The sequence below is a fragment of the Poecilia reticulata genome, chromosome 4 (genome assembly GCF_904066995.2).
Source record: "Poecilia reticulata chromosome 4, P_reticulata-male-v2, whole genome shotgun sequence".
Classification (NCBI taxonomy): Eukaryota; Metazoa; Chordata; class Actinopteri; order Cyprinodontiformes; family Poeciliidae; genus Poecilia; species Poecilia reticulata.
Window position 1 is genome coordinate 25,222,934 of NC_088833.1, and position 24,790 is coordinate 25,247,723.

Sequence of the window (24,790 nt, forward strand, 5' to 3'; positions counted from 1 at the left end):
GGGAATCCCAAGGCGTTCCCAGGCCAGCCGAGAGACGTAATCCCTCCAGCGTGTCCTGGGTCTTCCCCGAGGCCTCCTCCCGGTGGGACGTGCCCGGAACACCTCACCAGGGAGGCGTCCAGGAGGCATCCTTACCAGATGCCCGAGCCACCTCAACTGGCTCCTCTCGACGTGGAGGAGCAGCGGCTCTACTCTGAGTCCCTCCCGGATGACCGAGCTTCTCACCCTATCTCTAAGGGAGAGCCCAGCCACCCTGCGGAGGAAACTCATTTCGGCCGCTTGTACCCGTGACCTCGTTCTTTCGGTCATGACCCAAAGCTCATGACCATAGATGAGGGTGGGAACGTAGATCGACCGGTAAATCGAGAGCTTCGCTTTTTGGCTCAGCTCTCTCTTCACCACGACGGACCGGTACAGCGCCCGCTTCACAGTAGACGCTGCCCCAATCCGCCTGTCGATCTCCCGTTCCCTTCTTCCCTCATTCGTGAACAAGATCCCCAGATACTTAAACTCCTCCACTTGAGACAGGACGACCCCCCTAAAGTCATATGTTTTAAAACCACTAGGTAAGCTGAGCAAACTATGTTTAATTTGCTCAGTCTAATACGTGAATTAAGTGTAAGTTAATTGATAGCTTGTCAGGTTTAATGATTTTTTTTGTAATTTCTATAGATTCAATCAGGATGGTCTTCAACTCAGTTTTGCAGAAATATTAATGCAAAAACTGGGTTTCTTGTCTGCATGATGTTAGAGGAATGATGCTGTTTAATCATTTTGTCCTTTATGTATGAGGACCATATTATATTAGAGAAGAAATTGGATCTTGCATTTCTTCTTGAAAGCGAGATATTCTTTTATCACATTGCAGCGTTTTTCTGCTCGTTACCGTCCAAAACACAGTTCCACTAAGTGTGTACATTAGTCCCAGACCCTTTAACATAGTTGCTAATATTAGCCGAACTCCTCTGTCCCTCAGCTCCTTCACAAACCCTCATTCTCATATGCAACAGCAGCACCAACTAGTGGTCAGTGGCACATCCGGTTTTGACTCACCAGAGAAATGTGAAAATACTCAAAATTCACACAAGAGGAGATAGTAAGATGGATTGGAAAGTGAAATGCTCTCTCCGGAATGTTGTCCTACTTCTGGGAGCCAGCAGGGTCATGATAGAGGAAAGTCAGAGAGGCTAGTACTATGCAGTTTTTCTGTGTTGAGATAGTAGGAGATACCCGATGCCACACTGCAGGTTTGATATCTGCTGCTACTCAGCTTACACATTCAGTGTGACCTGAAGCACCTCTGCTCTGCTCTGCTCAGGTAGCCGCATGTATCCTCTGTCGCTACTGCCACAACGGAGTGGCTGTCACCAAAGACCAGGTGTCCGGAGTCAGAGATTGGAGCAGTGTGAGTGTGTGCGTGCGTGCGTGCGTGCGTGTGTGTGTGTGTGAGTGTGCGTGTGTGTGCGTGTGTGTGTGTGTGTGTGTGTGTGTGTGTGTGTGTGTGTGTGTGTGTGTGTGTGTGTGTGTGTGTGTGTGTGTGTGTGTGCTTTTATGCACACCCAAACCAGCTCCAACAACAAGGGGAGTTTGACTCTGCAAAAGGACAAACTGTGAGGTGGATTTCTGAATCTGAAGGACCCCCATGGGCTCTGAGGGAGCAGAGAAACATCTGTGACTGGAGTTCACCAACCTGACTAACTCTGGTTTGATATTTGAGTTTTATATTGATGAGGCAGATCAATGTTATTCAGCTTAGGTTCGGATGCTGGGTGTTGAGTTTCAAAACACTTTGCACATTTGTTTAATTAAAGGGGTAGTATTATGTAAAATTGTCTTTTTTGAGCTTTGCATCAGGTTATAATGTTATTCCCGCATCAAAAACGTACCTGGTGTTGCTTTGATTCTTTCATCCATGTCTGAATTTTCCATGGCAACCATTCAGCTGCGCAAACCGCCTGGTCAGACCCGCTTTCAAGATGAAGCTCCTCATCGAAGTTGCATCTTCCAAGTTTCTGAGCTTAAGCCTCACAGAGCAGCCATAACCCGCAACTCCCCACTTAGCTCCTTCAGACTAGCCAGCAGCAATTAGTGAATAACACCTGGTGAAGCTGAGCTCATTATACTACTCAGTGCAGCATTGGTAAAAACATTGCTAACGGGCTAATAGTTGAGCAATGTGACTTCCTGAAGGTGGAGTGTTGGAAAGAGCAAGAGTTTCTTAAAGAGACAGAGGCCCAATTCCAAGGGGTTAAATTACAATGAACATTTCTTTTGACTTTGTAGTCAGATTTGATCTGTACAGTATTTTTGTAACAACTGAAGGCAACATAGTTACTTGATTGTGCTGTAGAAAGTCACCGCACTAGTTCCAATGCCTGACTGTTAAGGCAATGTTTTAACAGTCAGAATAAGTTTTGTGCTAATTATAATAACGTGTCAAGAAGATTACATGGTGGCTCATAATCATTGACACACTTCATTATCAACTGAGGTTGACTGTACTGCACGGAGAGACTCTGTGTGTCCTGGGGACATTTGTGCTCCATCTCCTGGTGTCGTCTGCTGAGTGACCTTGTTGTCTTCTTCACTGCCGGCTACAAATGCAGACCATGTCTCAGCAGAGATTAACACATCTGTACAGCATAAAAAGCTGACCCAGTCATCCTGTCCTGACCCACACAGCGCTAAAGATGAGTAGTGGGCACCTTTTCTACCCCAACACTGGGGCAGGGAAGAGACTTCTGTGTTTGGAGTGTTGTGGAAAGTGACTTCTTTTGAATTTAGAGGTCAAAGGGAGACAAAGAAAAGCTGTGGCGTTAAATAGTAATGATCTGCTTGTTTGTAAATAGAAAAACAATTCAGATGTACTTTTTTTGCCCTCTATATTTTCATTTGATTACATTTGTCTTTATGATGTTTGATTCAATTCAGTTTATTTTGGTAAAATTTTTCTTGACAGATATTCAGTTATTATTAAGTAGGAAGAGCAAAATATAATAGAGCATAGTTCTTATGTTTGAAGGAAATGTTATAATTTTGACTCGATAAGTTACCTTTAAAGTTTATCAGCAGTTTTATAAAATGAAATAAAATAAAACTGTATAATTACCGTAAAAATTATGCATTTAGCTGAGTAACATATCTGTTGTGCATCTTTCAAAATAAAAGCAGATAGAAATACACTAGCTCCAGGACGAAAAAGTCACTGTTCAGCTATTTTGTTCTTTGGGTAGATTGTACCTAAGAGTCAATATTCTTATTGTCCACTTGCCACATTAACACAGAAAAAGTCTTTTATAACCCTATTCATTTACGATGGAGTCATTGTCATAGTCAATTGATAGCACAGATCTGTATCCTGATGTGTCAGAGAAGTTGACGGTCAGCTGGTTGTCCAGATTTGTGGTGACGTGAAGGTTGGCGAGCCAACCCAGAACTTTGTTAAAGTTGCTGCTGGATACTTTTGGATCTGACGAAGAACAAACGATGGACTGTGTTGTACCGTGGTCTGCCACTGAAAAGGAAACAATAGCACATTTATCAGCAAGAGTATTGTTGTGAATGCAGCAACTGATAAGTTAAATAATTTTTTTCTTACATTCAGGAAACAAGACGTCCATGCTGCTCTGAAGAACATTTGAGGATTTCAGTACTTCCTTATCAAGCCTTTCGATTTCCTGGTTGATTTTGCTGTCCAATTCTTTCTGCTTTTTCTTTTGGTCTGTCATCCATTGACCAGTAAACATGGCTGTTAAGTTGGTCATATCGGCAACTGTCATAAAAAAAAATCTGGTTATACGCATGTACAATGGGGTAAACCACATATCTTTGTCTTCATTGCAGTATACTCACTGGGTGATTTGGATTTAGTCGTCCCCATAGACGCTCGGAGGTCTGCTTGGAGCTCCAGAAGGGTTCCCTTGAAACCTAGCAAGAGCTCCAGCTCTCTCCTTTGGTACTCACTCGCCAGACGTCGCTTAAGCACATTTTTCAGCTGCTTCCTGTGGGCTTTCTCAGAGATCCTCTGGTGGGTCTCTTCCATGTCAGGGCAGAAGAGCTGGCCTCCGTTTCCTGCCACGATTTCTTCGATCTTCTCAAACAACTCTGCAACCTGAGTCTTATCCCTTTTCTTCATATTATTTATGGAGTGGTACCGGTTCTCACACTGGTCCACCAACCAACGCAGAGCCTGAGGCTCCCTCTCAATGTGCTCCTCAATGGACCTGTCTGCTAGTTTATCTCCATACGTGAACACAACTATTGTGTGTTTCCAGATCCTGATGTCAAAAAGCTTCATGTGTTCTTCCACAGCAACTCGGTCTGGATCTCTGAATGTCGGGTTCAGAGGAACCACCAGCAGAACTGCGTGGACACCAGACGGAGACGCAACTCGAACCATTTCTTTGTCCGCCTCTTCGGTCCAGCGGGACGAGTCTCTCCACCAACCCGGGGTGTCGATCACGGTGACTTGTCGACCGTCTGCCGTCCCATTTTCTACCTTGCACTCTTCGTTTTGGCATGTCACAAACACTTCTTTACCCAGGATAGTGTTTCCTGTTGCACTCTTCCCAGAACTTTTCTGCCCAAGCAGAAGAACCCTCAACATGTCCAACCTTTTCCTGGAGCCTGAGGAGAAAACAACCAGGAAAATCGATCAGCTGATACAGACAATCAGTATTTATCAACAGAATGTGGCTTTTGAATATAAGTGAAAGTTTTACTTAACGACTGACACGTACCTGTTGAACTCCTCATAGCTTTGACCTGTTTTTGCCTCAGCATTGCTGCCTCCTCTACGCGTTTGCGTCTTTCTTCAATGTCAACACGCAGTTGCTGGTCTGGAGCGAAATAGTTCCAACTGTTTTCTGCCAAAGTTTCAGTGATTTTCTCCATCAGTTCTGTGATTTGTCCGCGATCGCTTGCATTCTTGTTGTTAATGACATGATATCTGTTCTCACATAGGTCCACTAAAGACCGCAGGGCCTCCCCCTCTCCTTCAATGTACTCTTCTATGGATTTTGCCCCCAGCCAGTCTCCCCTAGTAAAAACTATCACCGTGTGTTTCCACACGAGTCCATCTCCGAGAAGCTCCAGGTGGGATGTTGCTGCTTTCAAGTTCCTGTTGTGGAAGGATGCATCAGCATCTATCACTAACAGGAAGATGTGTGGTCCAGGGACGCACAGAAACATGCTGCTGATTATTTCTTCTTTGATGGCTTCTGGAGTGTCATGGGCATGGAAGCCTTTCCACCAACCCGGCGTGTCGACGAGAGTGACGTCGGTTTTGCCTACAAACCCTTTGCGAATCAACGACTTTGCTGTTCGCTTCCCATCTTCTTGTTCTTTTAAACCGAAGAGAGTGTTCCCCACTGAAGTCTTCCCAGCATTTCGGCTACCCAAGAGAATAATTTGGAGTTTTGGGATTGACTTCTTCTCCTCTGTTATCAGACGAATACAAAAACATTTATTTAACAAATATATTACTGTTTTAATGTGTTAAACTGTGACTAATCTGGAACTGGAACATATCTCAGAAGTGTAAGCTGCCTTTTTTATCTAAGGAATGCATGGTTTCCCACAGTGTATTTATAAGTCTGGCGGGCAACCAGGCTTTACTTGTGCCCCCACCAGGCTTAGCATTGTTTATTTATTTGAGTTTTTTTAGTCATTGCCTTTTTTAAGACTTTATAGTTGGTGTTTAGGTATTAATCTTTCAGTCTTCCAATAACGCATAACTATCAAGCGATATTTTCTAATTTTCTGTTAACTTTAAACAGTTTTTAACTCAAAAACATGGCGGCTTGCAGGATGTGTGCCCTAGTCCCCTAAACACTAGGGCTTAGCAAGTTTTCTGGGGGAAACCCCACGGTTTTGTTTCTTAAAAAAGTGTTTGAATCAGTGAATTCAATCAAACTGCATTTCTTCCCCAGAGACTAACATTTTTGAACATTTTAATTATCTGAAGTAACCCTACCCCCAACATGCAGAAGGACAGTTTGTTTCTATGAGGCAATTATAATTCCTTAATGTTTTTTTCAGTTTAGATTAAATGTAGGTGGCATTTCATCTAAATCCCTACAGTTTAGAAAAAACTAAACTGTTTCATCTAAAACTAAAACTGTGAAGCTGTTATGTTTTGGTAAGTAGTTAGATTTCATCGAATTGTGTCTATTTCTGTGTGCAGCTATAGTCACTGTTACCTGGAATCAGTTTCATCCTCTGCTGTCTTTGCTCCTCAGCCTTTGTCCGTCTCTCTTTCGCACTCCTGGCGACATCTTCTTGCTTTCTTGTGATGACCAGAAGAGTTTGCTCATCTATTTTGTAAAAAGCCCCACGGTTGTTCACCATCATCTCATCCATCTTCTCCAGCAGCCCTGAGACCTGACACAAGTCATGCTTGTCCTTGTTATTGAACACATGGTACCTGTTCCCACACTTCCCCACCAGCCACTTGAGCGAATCTCCCTCGCTCTCAATGTGCTGCTCTATCGTCTTCTCTCCAAGGTAGTCCCCACAAGTGAACAGCACCATGATGAACCGCCAGACCCGCTCTCCCAACAGCTTCATGTGCTCCTCCAGCGTGGTCCTCTGCTCCCGGGAGAAAGCTGTGTCTATGGGAACGACCAGGAGGAAGACGTGCGGACCAGGCAGACACTTGGATGGATAGAGTTTAAAACTTTGCTTTTCCCCCTCTGGGATGTCGGTGAGGGAGAGAGAGCTACTCCACCCAGGAGTGTCAACCATGGTCAGCCTGCTGCCCTCCACCTCCCCATGCTTCACTTCCACCTTCATCGTTCTGGCTCGTCCACATTCGAAACTTTCCCCCCTCAGGATGGTGTTACCAGACCAGCTCTTGCCTCCCCATCGGCCGCCAATCAGGATGATTCTCTTCTCTGGAAGGGTTGCGCTCCCTGTCCCCTCTAGGGAAAATGGAAGAAAATCTAACATTATTGCTCAATTAACTCTGATGTGGAAAGTTTCTGAACACCTCTAATTTCTAATTTGCCTCCAACTTTATTCTATCATTTCAAGATGTTCTTGATTTGTAGTCCTTCAGGTTTTCTGAAGGTTTTTGAAGTCTTTTTTTTAACCTTAGAAGTGTAGTTTTATCTAATGTTATATCTAATTCTATGCTTCAAATATAAGACAACAAAGTAAAAACAAAGACCTAATAAAACAGTAGATGCTGTATTGATGAGTACCTGACAGTCTAATCTTTAAGAAAAAGGGAATCTTAACTTAAGAACCTGACAGATACACCAACCTAACCATGATTTTTTGCTGAATGTCAGGTTTACAGCTAAAACATGTCCACTCATCACGTTTCTCCTGCTAAAATACTGTTATATCTCTGTTGAAATGTATCATCTTTGCTACTTTTCACAGAATCAACTGAATAAATGGGAGAAAATTAGTGCCACTGCTGGTTATGATGCTAAAAGATCCGCCTTAAAACTGTCTCTGTGTGTGTCAACACATCACTGATTCATCCCTTGGGTTTAGCAGCCTATTTTATGCCTGAATGATTTACAGGTCACAGCTAAGCAGCTTATCAAATCAGAAAACATCCCTCTGAGGATGGTTTGAACTGAACATTTAAAAAAAATAAATAAATAAATAAAAAACAAAGACAAATAGCGGAGAGATCTTCAGAAGCTTCTGATTAAGATCACATGAATGGATTTACAAAAATGTCTTCTGAACAGGAAGTCTTAAAAAAATAAAGAATGACCTTAGACTTAGCATTATGATGCTCATTATTAGATGTGTCCTATTTTAATTCCCTGTTTGACACCTACAAGGTAATGTGTTTACTTGTGACCAAATTCACAAAGGACCCTCCTAGAAAAGGCTGAATATTCCTCGAGCTGAGAGGCTTTTTGGTTTGAAAACGCAGTCGTCGCTAAACCTGACTTTGATGTTTTTAAAAGACTGACACTAAGGTAACGCTCTGGGGAAAGCTATTTTTCACTCATCAGACACGCGCTCTAATGAGAATCAGTAAGATGTGATGAAACTGAAGCAGGAGTTTCATTTTTAGACTGAACCCTGAACTATAACGAGAAATCAAGCGACAGAGAAAATAAAAATCTTAACCAAATCTGCCCAGAATTACTCAGCCAAAGAAGCAGCTCCTGTTAATCTTGTCTTACTGTGTAGATAGAAGGTATCGAATTATAGATACCTGAGATACATAAGTCCATATTCTTTATAACACCAACAAGCTAGCAGTAAACAAAATCTTTCAAGCAGCCGTGAATAACGTTACTAAAAATGAACACAATGTTTATGTCGCAAACTCATTAAGCCAAAAATATACCTCCATAGTGAAGTATAGTGATGGCAGTATCATGCTGTGAGAATTTCTGCTTTTGATGGGAAATTAGCTAACTGTGAACTTTAAAAAAAAAAATAAAAATGGTCCAATGTATTAAATCCTAAAATCATTTTTTTAAAATTGTTTATAGAACATGAATTAGGAAAAACATCGAACAGTGATGGTGACAGGTTTGATTTAACTTTTGGTACAATATCCTGGAAAAATAAAATGTTAGATTTATAAAGATTTAAAATATTTTCCAAGTTCAAGCAATCTTTGTCAGTATTGTATACCTAAAAACTCAAACTTTTACTTATTCCTACTTTAGTTAATAGTTACTCGGAATGATAAAAGTGAAGGGATCTGCATTATCTGCACAGCAGTCTGAAGGTGTGTTTGTTTTTCTGTCTCTTGACATTCATGTCCCACAGTTTTCTTTTGTAACATTACGGGAACTGAGGCTTTGTCCTCTGATCAGAAAATATGCAGCCTAACTAGTTTGTCGCTATGTAGCTTACCGTAACTGCAGATGGCATCTAACTTTTGTTTCCATCTGCTGCAGGCCAAATGTTCCTGTACATCTTATACAGGAACAAGTCCAAGATGTACTTGATGTAATAATTCATCTTATTAAATTTAAGCTGAATTTAATTCAGCTTAAATGTAAAATGTGAAATCTTAGCTTTTGAACCTGAGAATATTTCATGATCTCTTTTTTTTTCACTGAAAAACAGAGACACATTACTGACACATCTTTATTAAATACTGAATTCTGTATTTTGTTCTGAGGGCAGCAGCTGGAGGACTGATGACTGAGGGAGATGTTGAACAAGGAATGTGAGAAAGACAGACGCACAGATTCTTTACCTTCATACTTTCTTTTCCCTGCTAATGTCTGCTCTTAGGTTTTGTGTACATTTCTTAACATTTTCAAACTCTATCAACTGCGACATCTATACAGCATAAAACGTCTTTGGTTGCAGATTTATGGCATGCTCAAACAAGTTAAAAACTATTTTTCTACAGCAGGTCCTCATTAACTTACCAGGATGGCTTCCCATCTTTTCTTCCATCTGGCCTTCTCTTTTTGAATCGTGTCCTTTGGTCTACTCTGCACTGGTCAGAGTAGAAATATTAAAAAGCTAGAAATAGTCAAACGTATCGGGGCATATTTTGCTACCAGACCTGTGCAGTCTCTGTATGCAATGAGAAAACAAAAACAAAAGTACCTCTAACGTAGGGAGCACAAAGGAATGCAATTGAACAGGTTTGTTCTCTTCATTATCTGTTCAAACTTTAAAAAACATCAACACCGACTGGTGGCGAAAGGACAAATGTTCCTGATAGAGAAGAGGAGATGAAACATTCACAGTAACGGTGAAATGACATCAGACATGAGTTCAGGCCACCAGATCAAATCTATATGACATCTTTATTCTTTAAATAAATCTTTATCATTTTGGATGTTTTCTTGTTTTGTTTTGTTTTTTTCTTTCAAAGATTTGCATCCATTTATTCATCTTGTTATACCATAGGGCACCAGTATAAACCTTAACCATGCCAAATCTTGAAACATTGTCAAAATACATAACAAAATGTCCAAAAGACAAACATTTATTCTTTGCACTTAAACAAGCTTATGCTTAAGGAAAAGCAACAGACGTTTCTCTGTTATCCAGACAGCAGTTCAAAAATCAGGACATGCATTGTTTTTAGCCTGAATTAGCAACATTACTCATTTATGGCACATTTGTACTGGAATTATTAAATGGTCTATTTTTGAAGAATATTACAAATAAAATAAACAGGTTCCAACCTAAGAATCGGATCAATCACAATTCGAATGGAGGATGAAATTTTAAATATTGAAAAGTTAAATTCTAATCCGTTTGTGTTTATTCTTCATTTTACATTTTAGTTTTCATGGTTCTGAGCTGAATGGCTCTTTGTGTACGGTCATATTCAATAAATGAAAGTATCTGTCCTGATGAGTCTCGTTTGGCAGACTAAAAGTACATTTTGAAAATAACAACCTTTGAGCAGGTCAAAGACTTGCCCGTTAAGCCCACATCTCCGGTTTTTATTGATCTGATATAATATTCCATGTTTTCATCAGCCGTAAATGGAGAATCGTCATAATTAAATGAATACTGGCTTTCAGACATTCATCTGTGTGTAGTTTAACTGTAGTAATAAAGTTCCTGAAATAAAGGGATATTTCAACAATATTTTTATCAATCTGGCACTAGAGGAGGTTTGGAAGCTGACACTGATCATGTGTCTAAAACAACTTAGTCCATTTCAAGCACAAAAAGAAAGGAAAAAGAAAGTTAAAGCAAAAATAAACATGTTTCAAAAGAACAAAATAGCTTCTTTTTTTAACTCAATGTATGCATGTTTGCTTTTAGTTAAACATATTTTTTTCTGTCCATCATTTAATGAACTGTATTAAATAAGAGGAATAATAATATATATATATATTTTAAAATACAAGACTGTAATGCCCTTGAAGTTCTGCAGCACTCTCTGCTTTTAAATCTGTAAATATGCAGAATTCACTCACTGACAGAAATAAAGTGAATCACCCAGATAGCGTGGTGTAAACGACATAAAACCAGATGTGTTCAAGGTCTTATCACGTTTATGCAACGGCTACAAAATCAGGTCGGTTAAGAAGTAGAGTTAGTAAAACAAGCACAGTGATGGTGGTCCAGCAGAACGCCACGGTGTCAGAGTTCATATCCACGGTAACGCCTCGCATTATGCTGCTTACGGCTGGGCATTGCATTTGGAAACGAGGCAGGGGATACGCTATGCAGCTGCCTGGACATGGCGCTATCAGGATCCCTCAAATCCCCACGCCGGTATTTGTGAAAAATATTCAGGCATATTTTCTTTCTCGTTTAACGTTGACGGGACGGCGTGAAGCGCTGCAGTGACAACGATTCCTCACTTGTGTATTCCCATCAGCTTATCAATACAACTGTGACTTTATCATTCTAATTTCCTCCTCATAGCTTATCTTGAACATCAGATATTCAGAAAGCAGTTCTGAACGCTTTCAGTTACCTAAAACCCGAGGGCTATTCTCTCTTTTTTTTTTCTTGGAAAGTTACTGAATATGCAAAGTAGTCGGACTGAATATTTATGAAATCGCCTGAAGACTTTTTACTTTTCTTTCTGTTAACTCGAAGACATGATTATTCTGATTACACCTCTGCAAAGCCGTAAGAGGGGTCAGAGGTGACCTCAGGCCACAGCCTTTGGCTCTCTACCCTATGATGCTGAGCGTAAGGTCGGCATGTCTTGGTGCAACATTGTCAGGGCTGATCCCTTTGGAAAAGCCCAACGATAGGAAGCCGATCTTCATCAATCCAGGCCTGATGGTTTATATCAGTCTCCAGAAAGTGTCATATATTATACACAGTAAGATGGCAGGTGCAGATGGAATGGCGTTCTCCCTTTGGCGAGGTCTGTTTGACGTCGCTTGAATCTTCACGATGTCTGTGGATACCCACAGAAGGCCACTCGGTCCGACATCTGACCACTGCGACTTTTACCTAAAGCATCTACAGTTATGCTCAAAACTGCTGGTAGATTTCAATGTAAAATTGTTTTCATATAACCAAGAAAGTTTTATTTTCTAATAGGAAATAAGGCAGGCGTCACTCAAGAGATGCTTCTCAACGTAAAACGAAGACCAATTCAGAATTTTAGTGTATTTGTTTACTTTTTTTTTTTAAATAGTAGGTCTCAAAAACTATTAAACCCACATATTTAGGAGTTATGAATAATGTAATGTGACAATGTGACCACTCAGCCTCATTCAAAGCCCACAGTTTAAACCCCATTAGTCAAGGTCAAGTCCTTATAACTCATCTATGATGTGCTGTTTGTGTCTAGAGACCTTTCCCCACTATTCTGACTTACTGTCAGGTGCTCCAGTAACTGCTGAACAACTTACAAGTACCAATCTGCTACTAACTAAACCATTTCTTCTGTGCAATTAGCTTTTTTTTTGTCAGTGAGTGGATGCTGCGACTGATTGTCCCACAAAATGAACTAGCTGTTCATGATCTCTGGGTGACCTTCTATGTGCCAGGATAAAGCTGCTTATCTAACAGATTGGACATCTCCATCCAGGACAAGTCCCACTGCACCTCCGTCGCATCCTGTTTGGTCACAGGTGGCGGCACTGCTGGGACGCTCTCTTTAGAAAGTGGCCAGAAGCTCCGAGAGGAAAACATCCGGCGTCTTTGAGAAAAAGAAGAGAAAACTAAAATTCAACCAACAGGCTGCAGGAGGTGGGGTTGGCAGAGGAGAACGTTACTGTACCTGTTGCGCTGAATGAAACAAATTAGAGGAATCAGGAGCAGAAGAACAACAGAGCACGACACAACAATCCATATCCACGCACCTGATACAGAGCAGGAATTTTACTTTTGTTAGAAAACACTGTTAAAAGTAAATTCTACTTTATTTGCAAAATATTATAAAATAAAAAATAAAAATCAAGCTGATGTAGCCTTTTGGGACTGTAACCAGTTTACAGGATGGTTGCATTATAACACTATTAGACTTTGACTAGACTGAAAATCAAGGTCAGTCAGTTCAATAATACAATTGCCACCATATGATTGGCCCTGTTTCAGTGGCACACGAAGGCTTCAGGTAAGTCATGCTCCAGTGTTGGTTGCTTACGAATGTAATATAACCTGATCAATGCCTTTATACAAGATTTATACAAGTGCTGCTTCGGTCACTCAATAATAGCATTATTTAATTTTATGCTGCACAGTGCAGAAGCTCTGTCTGTGCTGGTGAAAAGTTGCTCACCCCGACATGACGATTGCTTGAAGAGGGTCCAACATCAGGGTAGCTGGGTTTATTTTTCATGTTCATTAATTCAGGTAACATTCATATATATTTTTATTTATAAGATGTTTTCATATTAAATCATTATCCATACATCCTTTTGAGTGCACTATATACTCCTTAGTAAATATTAAATTTAAAGTAAACACATCTAGCAGCTAAAGTTATATAAATGTACAGGAACTCAGGTTTATGTTTTCTTTTTAAATGTTGCACTTGAAACATTTAAACAGTTTTCACTTTGGTAACTACAATGAATCTGACCTACTGTCAACACTTTTTAATACTTAGCATTCTATATACATCAAACTCTTGTGTTTTATTTTGTTTTCTTATTATCAGTTGACGGGTATAACGCCAATATTTCATAAGATGTTACCATTTGTGGAGGCTTCTGTCCCATCTTTTGATGTAAAGTTGCCTGGAAGATCTAAAAAAAACACAAAAAAACAAGCGGTTATTTATCAGTATTGACTAAATATGTTAATGAAAAACTGAACAAAAATTTTAAAAAAGCCAAACAGCTGACCTGACCCATACAACTCATTTTTCTACATGTTTGCCTCTAGTTTTCCACATCCTTTCGGTTGTTGTGTGGTCAGAAGAAACATGATGGCTAACCTGCTAGCTGCTTACCTGACCCATTGAGCGTGACACACCCCTCCATGCTGATGTTGCTGCCTTTCTGCTCCACTTTGATTTCTGAGCCGTTCGGCCACAGGCACACCCTGGGCTCTTAAGGGGCAGAAAAACATCGCTGTGGTCTCTTTTTCTTGCTTGTGCATGACAGATGGGTGCAGCCTATACTTCACCTGAATTTCTTACCTTCGAGTGCAGCAACATGGAGAATGAAGAACGCGGACACACCTAAAACACATACAGAAACTGTTTCACACAAACGCATCTCTTCATAATCTACAACAGGTTTTCTTTCCACGAGATCACAGTCAGCAGCTCGGATCCTTCACACATCCAAAGCCAGAGCAGATTCACAAGGTTGATTTTGAGCTACGTAACAAAAAGCAACGTTTTAAAAGTCCTTAATTAAAGGCGAGACGAAAAGATCTAAGAGGAAAATGCCTTCGTTTGTGAAGCATAACAATCCCTCGCTCTGCCAAGACAGCACTTTGAAGACCACGGAGGCTGCATTTTTACCTTCCTCTCAGAGTCACAGCGCTACTACACAGGCACGTCGGCGTGCCCAGCTTCCCATTCCTTAATGAGGCTGTTTAGACTGTTATCCTCCCCGTGGGAGCACAAGGAATGTACACATATTTGCTGTATTTTCCTGCTAAAGACGCCCACGTCGTACAGCAGTGTTGCACAGTGCTGGGACGATCACAAAGTTTTGACACACGGTAGCAAAAGGTTCAGACGCAACGATTTGGCAGCCGTGTCCACATCGTTTCCATTTGCCCCGTCCGGATTCTGGCCGGGGCACATCATTTTAATTTAGCACTGCCCGAAAGTCCGTGCAGCAGGGGTAATAGCCTGGTTAAATTTATAACCCTAAATACCATACTACTGCTATTTGCATGCCATACAGAAAGAGAGCTGAATCCACAAGAACTTTTTTTTTTATGACTACAAGCATAAGGAGATTAATGCACAGCAGAGGCTTTTTTTTAAAAGGTGTGCATTGATAAGAAAGGTCATTTTTGATACTCACCCAGCAGCAAGACATCTACCACGGTGTTTCCGCCACCAAGCCTAAAATCTCCAACGTTTGATTTGCGCCTCATTTCCTTGTTGAACAAAGCTAAACATAACAAATATGAAATAAGCAGTAATTTCCAGTAGCCGTTATGTTTGTTTTTTTGTTTGTTTTTTTCTATAAACCTGCCCGATTCATGAAGCTGTGAGAGAGACCCTGACTGTATCTGTGTGGAGGAGGGACTGTCACAGCAGACCGCAGATTGAGATGGTCATCTTGGTGGAGACGTTTCCTTCCTCTGTCAACTAGTTAGCAACGCAGCCGTGTGACAGGAGAACCGTGCACAGGCACAGGGCAGGGAGCTCAGATTTCGAGCCATAGCACAAGCAGCCATCGATTATCCAGCAATTTGACATTTTCACTGTTTTCACTGGCTTATCTATAGCCTGGAAATGCTGCAAATGAAGGAATGAGGTAAGTCATCTGCACGAAAAGAGCAAAACAATACACATTGTGCACTGGGTGTGTCTTTTCCCAGCACCGGCGCTCCCCAGGGGTGTGTTTTCATCCCAGTCTTTTTCCTTCTGGACACAAATGATTGCGTCTTGGCTGGCCTGTCTGTGAAACTCTTGAACTTTGCAGATGACACACCACTGTCATTGGTCTGATCCGGTAAGGTGACAAGTCGACATACAGACAGGGGGTGGATCGACAAACCATCTCAGGTCCAGTCAATTGTCGCACATTGACAGACTCTGTTGGGAATACGGCCTTGCTGCTGCAACTCAAGAAGTGCAACCAGTACAATGTCAGAAACAAAAACTCTGCTAAACGTGTTTAAGCTTGGATGAATAATAATACGAAGAACTAGTGGACTGTTTGGTTATATTGGGGATGTGTTTCTTCAGTAAGGACAATTAAAATTGGCCAGTTGATAGTGAAGACAGGTGGAGTTAATTAGAGAGCGATTCTGGAGGAAAAGCTGTTAGAGGCTGCAAAAGACTGAGGAGTAAGCAGAAGTGCACCATCTAACTGGATAATGACCCAAAGCGTACAGCCGGCGCTACGATGTAACGGTTTAAATCGGAGCTTACTCGTGTCTCAGAAAGAGCCCACAGGTGAATCCAAATGAGAATCTATGACATGACTTGAGAATTAAGCTTCACAATAATTTGAAAGCAGTCATTTTAAAAAATTGATATAGCTACCAAATAAAATCCCACTAAGATTCAATGACGTGACAAAATGATAAAAAACCCATTGTGAGGTATTGTATTCAGATAAAGATAAGCCTCTGTTCCTGTGATGTTGATTGTTGTTTTGTTTCTTTTGGATCCTTCCATAAAACAGATGTCTACTGAAAACGTTAATGCACATGAATAAGGCATTGAGTGAACAATAAACCTAGGCGAAATGAAAGGCAACAATTTTCCGAAGCTGACAAAAAGTCTGCTTGTTGCAATAACTTCGGTATGAAACCGTCTGCCTTGTTGCATTACAAAAACAACTGAATGTTTACCTTTATTGCAGTGTTATTTTATCGATACAGCATCAACGCCATTCATCAGGGCCGACATTTTTATTTTTGAGATCGAGGCCAAAAGGATTTTTCCTGTTCCTCTAGGAAAAACTCAAAGATTTTAACTTCAATAGGGCTGCATTAAATACATTATTTCCCCTCACTCATGTATCCTGTACCATATATTATTTGATTTATCTTCCTTCAAACCCAATATCTTCCTCGTGTTGAGCATTTCTCCACGGATGCTTTTCACAAAATTTCAAACATCCTTTCTTGTACTTATCAGCTCGGATACTCTTGGTCACAAGCTAGCTGTACTGGTTTATTGGAGTACTGAGCATGTCAACACTCAAAGTCAAAATATTCAATATAATTTTTGACGAGTCCATCAAAGTCCATCAAAGTCCACACACATTTACAGAAACAAACTGGCAACTTTCAAACCATAAACCAGGGAGGTTTATGACCACAAGCTGCTATTGTTTATGATTTATGCATTTCTGTGTTTGGTGTGTGTAAAATTCTTGAAAAGCTTTGTTTTTTTTTTTGCACTATTTAAGTGCGTTATTTAATTGTAGTTCCTTTACAACAGGTTCTGTGATCTACGGTATTTTAAAGCATTTGTTTAAAATGCCTCTTGAGGCCCCTTTTTAAGCTGTACTCTTTGAAAAACTGACGTTTCAGTCTCTTAAGTTAAAATCAACCTTGGCTACACGCACTAGTTTGATAACTTTGTGTCTAAAATCTACAGGGAGCTCACTGGTATTCGTTTTGCACCGTTTTTAGGAAAAGAAACGCTTAGCTGGCAAAGTAAGATCCATGTGCATGACAGGATTAAGATTTCCCATCACACCATTACATTACAGCAACCACTGAACTATTAATCATGCCTCCCGCCCGCAGCAAATAACGTCATTGCTTAATATTTTCTTCTATTCCACGGCAGGTTTATTTAACATAATTTAGTCTGTATCTCAACCTTAATACAGGTTCTTATGGCAATGTGCCATGTTGAAGCATTTGGATTATAAATTTCTTGATGTACCACTCGGTCTCGAGCAAATGACAAATATTTACTGCGAACACACCAGGGCCTCTCTCCATCAACGTCACGGGTACGTCCGAATGAAGCATAAAATTGACCTATGTCTGAGACGCCATAAGTCATGCATTTAAGAACCTTTACGTCAACAGATAAAGCCATCAGTGTGATGTGTCCCATATCAGAAAAACGTCCTTTAGTCTGGCCTCCTGCATGTAAGAGATGCACATTTTGTAGCAGAGTTATCGGGTTAGCATGCCGTCGAAAACAAGAGGCGCGCCTAAACTACCATCATCCCAGCCTGATTAATGTCTTCTGTCATTAGCGTTAGCATATTAGCAGCTAACAGTATAGGTTCCAGATGCTTTAGTTACTGGGTCTGTTTTATTTCTCTTTTACTTCAATTAACGCTAAATAACACAGCCACCATGATCAGAGACAAAAATAAAAAGATAAGACAAGTTATTAATAATCTATCTGATGTCAACTCTGGTCCACCGTTAGCTGCTTCCCAAATATTTCAGATGTGAAGGATTTTCTTTAGATTAGTAGATTTTGCTCTGCTAGACGATAATTAACATGTTTAGCACAGGAAACAAGAGGTTTAAATAAAATAAATTCAGATAAATCAGGACTAATTTTTAAATTGTTCATCTTACTGATGTTGTCTCCTCCTGCTCTCCACTATTTGCAATCATCTTACTTTTTGCTCTGCCATAGAAAGTACCCCTGTTGCAGTGATTCTATATTTAGACGTTTATTTTTTTCCTTTGTGGATAGAGTTAATGGTGGTGCTTTCGCAGCTGGTATTGATTTCATTGGATGAAAATGGACTCTATTTAATTGCATATCACTAGAACCTATTTGTCTTGTCTGTCCCGAGAGGTTTTTAATTGTAACATTTTTGTTACAATTAAAAATGTTACAATTAAACATTTTTTAATTGTAACATTAAAAATGTTACAATTAACATGTTTAATGTTACAATTGGCAGGTGGATTTTATATACAGAATTCTGGCCACTTCTTCCCAAAACTTCATGGAGGCGCCCCACCAAAAATGTGAATTTACGCATTATGTAGATATTTTTGTTTTTAATTGCCTCCTCCTGTTCTCATTCCTTCTCCTTTCCAATTAAATTCCCAACTTCAGGCCAGTGTCTGTTCTCACAGGTATCCACAGCAGCCTGCTCATGGCTCAGTGATCCCCGCCTCCTCCTCCTTCTTCTCCTCACCACCACCATCATCATCACCATTATTCATCCCTCCACCACCTCCCCTTTCTCTTACATCCCAGTCTCCCCAGGTTCTCTTCCAGGAAGCGGCCAGTCGGATGCTCTGCTGGAATGCCTGGGAGAGAGAGCATCCTCACAGTCCGTTGATAGAGAGAGAGGGAGGGAGAGAGAGGAAGGGAGGGAGGGAGGGCAGGAGAGAAAGAAAGAGAGAGGTCCAGCGGGGAAGAGGTGGAGGAGAGAGGAAGCGGGGTGGCGGTAGGAGAGAGGAGCAGACATGGCTTCTAAAGAGATCTCAGCCTTTGGTTTCGTCAGTGTGACCAAGGATATGACAGGTGGGTCCTCTCCGTTGTTTAGCTCCTGAAATGATGCCCCTCGTGCGGCCGGGGCGCGCGTGCGGTCAGTTCTCGGGATGCTTTTCTTTTTTTTTTCTCCCCTCCGCGCGGCTGTCGGAGGCTGAGACCGAGCCGACGCATCGGATGCTCGTCATGAGCTACACCTTCATGTTTTGTCCCGAAGCTTTCCGGGGCTGGCGGTTTCATTATCAGGGCATGGGGAAGTAATAATTGATGTGACGGCGAATCGTTCACAGCGTAGAAGACAGATGATGCTTTTCTTTAAGTGAGCCCTTCTTACAGGATGAGGCAGTAGAAAAAATTAAATAATAATAATAATAATAATAATAATAATAACAAGCCTTAGGCCAGAGAGGGGAAAAAAGGGGCGTTGTGGAAATTACGGTTTGCACTCATGGATGTTGTTTCCCTGCACGTTTTTACTGATGCATCTTTTCCAGTGCGATTTTCCACTGTAGCCGCATGTCTCTGTAGTAATGGGTGTTATTTCTATTTTTGCGACTCGTTTATGTTTGTTTCGTGCACGCAAAGTGCAGAAAAGAGGATCCTGACCGAGCAGATGTTCACCGTACCTTACCAAGAAGAAGAAGGGATATAAAAAAAATATGCATACCCTGGACAAATCAAGCGGGGGGCACACAGGATGCTCAAATATTTATTTCTGTCCTCGTCAAACAGCAACAGCTTACATATGTCAAAGTCACAGCTCCGCTCGGATTTCAGTGCTATTGCGCACACGCGCACTCTCGCGCGCGCCGCCTGCACACATGCTCCGGGTGGCAGGGACTCTGCTGCTGAGTTAATTACTCGTAATGGCTCTATTAGGCGCTCTGTGATGATTAATCCGGTGGAATCCCCGCTCCCGCGTTCAGTCACCTGCCGGGCTGCACCGCCCCCTGCAGCCCCGCCTGCGCTCTCTGTCAGGAGAGGCACCTGGTGGCCTGCGGACCCGCACAAGGTCACCGGGAAGCAGCTGAAGTTACAAATATGGATGGACTGTTTGTACAGAGGTGCGGTGAACAGAGAGTAATGCGTGTATTACGGGAGATCTTTTTTTTTTCTCTGTGTGTATATGTTTTAAAGTAACAGTTTAAATATTACTTTCACTAAAAGTTTTAATGACACTTCAAATGAATATATCTAAAAGGCCTTAGAATACACTGTCTTACACTGAGTGAACTAGTTTTAAATGAAGAACCCTCAAGTATGTAATTGTTATAAAAATAATGTTTTTTGCTGTTGTTTTTTATTATTATTCTTGTATTGATATGTCTTTATGTTGTTTTTATTTATTTTTTCTACCACAGGAAGTTATATGGTTTACACGAGTTGAAATTAGCTGAGCATTTGTGGCAGATTGTAGCAAATCATGTAGCAAGGGGGAGGGTGTAAGCAGCACATACATGAGGTTGATTCATAGCTCTAATGTCTTCCTCCTGGCTCTGATGGTTGTTTCTGACTGAGTGGTGTATTTCTGTAGATAGCAGTAGGATCTCAGAGGAGCTTGGTCTTTTTTCACAGATTTTCTGTCTCGTTATTATGGCAATTTTAACTAATATGTTAAAAACAAACAACTTTTTTTTATACTGAGGCTTTGATTGATCTCTAAATAGTTTTTTAGAAAGGTAAGTTTGTAATTTATATTTCTCTGTCCTGAATTGGATGGATGGATTGATGGAGTATAAATTTGCTGTAGATGGATGTTTTATCCTGACTCCTCTCTCATGCTCGCTCTCTCCCACTTATCCCACAAGATTTCGTCTTTAGTAGCTGTAATGATCAATTTTCTAACCCAAATCAATCATTTGTAAATTGATTTGGCCACACGTTGCAGATTGTAATCCTGCTGAAAGATGCAGTGGAAGAAGCAAGGAGAATTTTAATCTTTTCAAAAATTGGCTGGTATCTCAAAAAGGTTGCGGTGCCATGCACTCTCACAAGGTTTTCGGTGACATTGAAAAAAGAAACTATAACTTTACATGCATGGGAAACTTTCCCCACACATTATTTCTTGATTTTACACCAAACCTCTCAGGAGTGTTCGTTGCCTCAAAGTTTGATCTTAGTTACAACCTCCTGCAGAGGTTAGCAAACTTAGCATATTTTTCTGACATGCCTTCCAGACAACCAATATAGAGTGTATGTACTGGTTGTCATGGAGACTTAGTGACCCTAAGATGCCACTCTTTGCTGCAGATTTCTCACTGTGAGTTTTTTTTTAATTTTTATTTTGCATCCTGCTCACTTTGTGTGATGGCAAGATATCTCCTGACCCAACACAGTGGTCTGTTGCTAAAAGACGAGCCTCTGAGTTATATCATATTTATCCTCCAGGAAAATGTGTAAATGACTAATTAGAAGCCAATATATAGTCGGTTCAGCTACATTTATTTCAATTAGATCGTTTGCTGCAGCAACAATTGTTCCACTTGTGGTGGGACATTTTTACCCAATGAATAAATCACCCTAAGTTAAAGCTTGCATTTTTTTCCAGTAAGATTATGCTACTGCAATAAAAGATGTACTTCTCTTAAGATTTATGTTATCTTTCCTAGGGACGCCAACAGATTCATCCGCATCAGTGTGTATACGTACATAAAGCAGTTGACAAAGCAGAGTAGGAAAACGTAGAGTGCGGTGCACTCTGCAGGAAATGGGATAAAGTTCTTGATGCAAAACATCAACAATGCTTTTCTTCCCAAAGACTCATTATGCGCCCGAAAGACTTGGCTGTTTCTCAGACTGCATGAACTTCAGAGCCAAATCCCAGAGCCTCCAGCTTTGCTATCGATTTCCTCATAAACTCGTCAGTCGGGATGCTGAGCAGCTACTGTAATTGAGACTCTGAATCATGTAATTCCTTCTAGCGAATGTGTGCTTTTGTGTGCTTCTGTGACAGCGTGCGACTGCTGTGTGCGCTCCCGCCACCCGATGAGTAAAGACGCCGGGTTGGAGCGGCAGGTCATGTGAGCTGTGTATTGTATGTACGATTCAAACCGTGGCGCCGCTGGCTGACCGAATCAGTTCCCTGTGAATCGTGGACGGTGACGCTCTTGAGGTGTCGCGTTTGCCCCCTCACGGAGAAAACAAATTTAATGCATATCCAGAAAGTTTTTCTTTTTTTAAAGAAAAGAAACTCAAAATGCTTTTAGGCCTTCGCCACATCTGTGGCATTATGCTTATTAGTTAGTCAGACATGAATGTTGAAAATTTGATCTTTACCCAAAAATTTGCAGCTACTTTGTGTTTTGCAGCAAAACCAGAGCCGGACCAAGGCATAAATAAACAAACTAAGCCAGTATTTGGGGCCATCAGAACGGCTGGCTGTCTCTTAGGCTGGACAATAAATTAATAACAATATATATGTTATGGTAGAGATGTGAATGTTCAATAGTTTCACAGAACTCTGATCCAGATTTGCTTGTCAATGACCACACAAATATTAGCAAAGCTACAACTGGCTCATTCACTGTGACCAAGTCGTAAACTCAAAATCCGACCTTTCTCCAGTCTGTGAATGCACCACATCAGGGGCTGCTAGTTCAAGGTTACAGAAACACTCTTCGGTGTAGATGCTGTTACAGAAGACTGGCATTCTTCAGAGCTCAGAGATGTAAGAAGCTATAAGAAAGGAAAATGCATTTGGAGGAATAGATTACATTACAGGAATGCAGTACATGTCAGCTAAATCTATTAGTGTGAAGGTCTATTATGTGCTGCTTCTTTCAAGCTTTTTCTGTCAAGAGAATGGGCTAGATTTTGAATTGTTGGCCATTTTAAACGTCCTATACACGCAAACGTAAAATACCAGACAGAATGTCACATATACGACGACTTTTATTTAAATTGTTTTATACTAATATAAGTATATAAGGACCACTCATTCGCTTAGAAGGCTGATTATATATCATCATGACGACATATATTATGTTGTTGCTCTTAAAGAGAAATTGGAATTGACTGAAATCCAAATCAGCAGATTAAATCTTTGACATAGCCTTCTCCACATCCTGTCTGCCACACAGTGTGAATGAAACTGATAGAATTAGATTCCTAATAGTTTTGAAGCATATGTATCATCTTTTTGTTCAGTGTGTCACCTGAAGAGTCACGGTAAACGCAGTAAAATGTCAAGCTTGACACAAGCCTTAGTTATTGTTTGAAGACGTGAATGCAGGTCTGACCTCTCGCTTTGCTGGCTAGTTTAATTAGATTTCATCTTGCACCGTCACATTGTCCCTTTATTTGTATTTTGGCCCAGTTGTTTTAGCCTTAAGTGTGTACGCTTTTAGTTTTCTAAATGTTTTTAGCCACGTATTCCTGTGGGCAATCCGGCTGAATTAAAACCAGCGAGTGGAGACAGCAGAGTCTTCAAATAATCCTGCACAGTAAACATTCTGTCTCATTTTCGGCTCAACAAAAATAATACCGCTGCTGTTGGAAATGCAAGTGTCTCTACAGTGTAGAGGCTGCGTTGGTACTAGACAGTAAGGTGATTTAGCAAACATAATATGCACCGGAAAGATTGAAAGATCGCATGTTTTAACCTTTTTAGGCATTTTGTCACGTTTCAGCCACAATCGTCCATGTATTGTTATGGAGTTTTATTTGATAGGCCAATACAAAGTAACTGTAATGGTGATATGTAGTGAGGCATTAGGCATAGTTTTAATTTTTTACAAATTAAAATCTGGAAAGACTTGCATACATTAGGGTCCAGCGCCTGTGAGTCAACCAGACTGGAAGGAGATCATATGTGAACAGTCATTTTCAAGTTTTGCTAAAAATGTTGAACTCTTTACAGGTCTGGACTTTGACTGGGCCATTCTAATCTACAGCGATGCTCTGGTCTGAACTCTTTCTACAGTAAATTTAGCTGTGTGTTTTGTATTGCGGGAAGGTGAACGTCTATCCCCAGTCACAAATCTTTTGCAGCCTCTAACAGCTTTTCTTCGAGGATTGCTCTTTATTTATCACAGACCAACTCAGCTTTCCTGACCCTGTTTAAGAAAATATAGTGTGTGGAGTGTTAGTTTTATACCATTTTAGTATTGTGGTCTCGTATTTAGTGACTTTTAAAGCCAATTGGTTACCATTGATTTGATTTAGGGGAGTCAGATTAAAAGGGGCTGAATACAAAGTGCATGCCACACTTAACAACCACACTTCACAGCTGCTAAAATACTTTGAAAAATGTCATTGCAACTGTATAAATGTACCAAATATGGAGTTTATCTCAACTAAATGTCTAATGACTCAAAATTTTAATAATATATTTGTTTGTTTCTTGGTTTTACTGACAGAGAGCATCCGGAAGATTATCGACAAATCATCCATCAAGTTCATTTGTAGCATTAAGCTTGACACCAAAAACGGCAAAACAGAGGACAGGATTCTGGTAAGCTGCCTTTCTTCTCCCATCTGCACCGACTTAATGGGCCTTTTCTTTTAACTCTTGTTGTCTGAAGCCGAGCAGCATTACCACCACATATATATACCATGTATGTTCTGCGTCTTTGAAGTCCGGTCCTGCTGGGTCTCTGTCAAAGTGCTGATAGCTCCGCCGGCATTATAGCAGCTCCTTGCAGTTTACCAGCCAGAGCAAGCGCCTTGCTTCTCCGGTCAGATGCTAACTGCATTAGGGCCGGTGTCCCACATCAGCAGGCGCTGTTGGCAGCCTGGCAGGATAAATATTGGATCTGCAGCGTCTGTGGAAGCGCCTATGGATCCCCTCTGTGTCTGTGAGGCACAAAGTGGAAGCAGTGGGGGTGCTTAGCAGCCTTTGATTCT

General features: G+C 40.9%; 2 protein-coding genes across 5 annotated transcripts in view; one reads left to right on the forward strand and one right to left on the reverse strand.

The window, feature by feature from the left end:
* Window positions 1-2,904: 2,904 nt before the first annotated feature.
* LOC103463818 (GTPase IMAP family member 8-like) lies at window positions 2,905-18,596 on the reverse strand. Of its 2 annotated transcripts, XM_081606553.1 has the most exons (10): window positions 14,021-18,596; window positions 13,832-13,930; window positions 13,575-13,625; window positions 12,656-12,737; window positions 9,366-12,574; window positions 6,201-6,920; window positions 4,740-5,438; window positions 3,853-4,626; window positions 3,599-3,772; window positions 2,905-3,514 (listed from the first exon to the last, which is right to left on the reverse strand). In XM_081606553.1, exons 5-10 carry the CDS (start codon window positions 9,391-9,393, stop codon window positions 3,303-3,305), a joined length of 2,607 nt encoding a protein of 868 aa, XP_081462679.1. In that variant the 5' UTR covers window positions 9,394-12,574; window positions 12,656-12,737; window positions 13,575-13,625; window positions 13,832-13,930; window positions 14,021-18,596; the 3' UTR covers window positions 2,905-3,302. The 2 variants fall into 2 exon arrangements, with proteins under 2 accessions (XP_081462679.1, XP_081462680.1); XM_081606554.1 differs by lacking the exons at window positions 13,832-13,930; window positions 14,021-18,596 and having other exon boundaries at window positions 13,575-13,723.
* Window positions 18,597-18,820: 224 nt separating this feature from the next.
* Window positions 18,821-24,790, forward strand: part of LOC103463819 (capping protein, Arp2/3 and myosin-I linker protein 3-like) — a 40,610-nt gene continuing 34,640 nt past the window's right edge. For all 3 annotated transcript variants that reach the window (XM_008407424.3, XM_008407425.3, XM_081606552.1), the window contains exons 1-2: window positions 18,821-18,979; window positions 24,304-24,398. In XM_008407424.3, coding sequence (XP_008405646.2) covers window positions 18,922-18,979; window positions 24,304-24,398 — 153 coding nt within the window. In that variant the 5' untranslated portion in view covers window positions 18,821-18,921. The remainder of the gene's footprint in view (window positions 18,980-24,303; window positions 24,399-24,790) is intronic.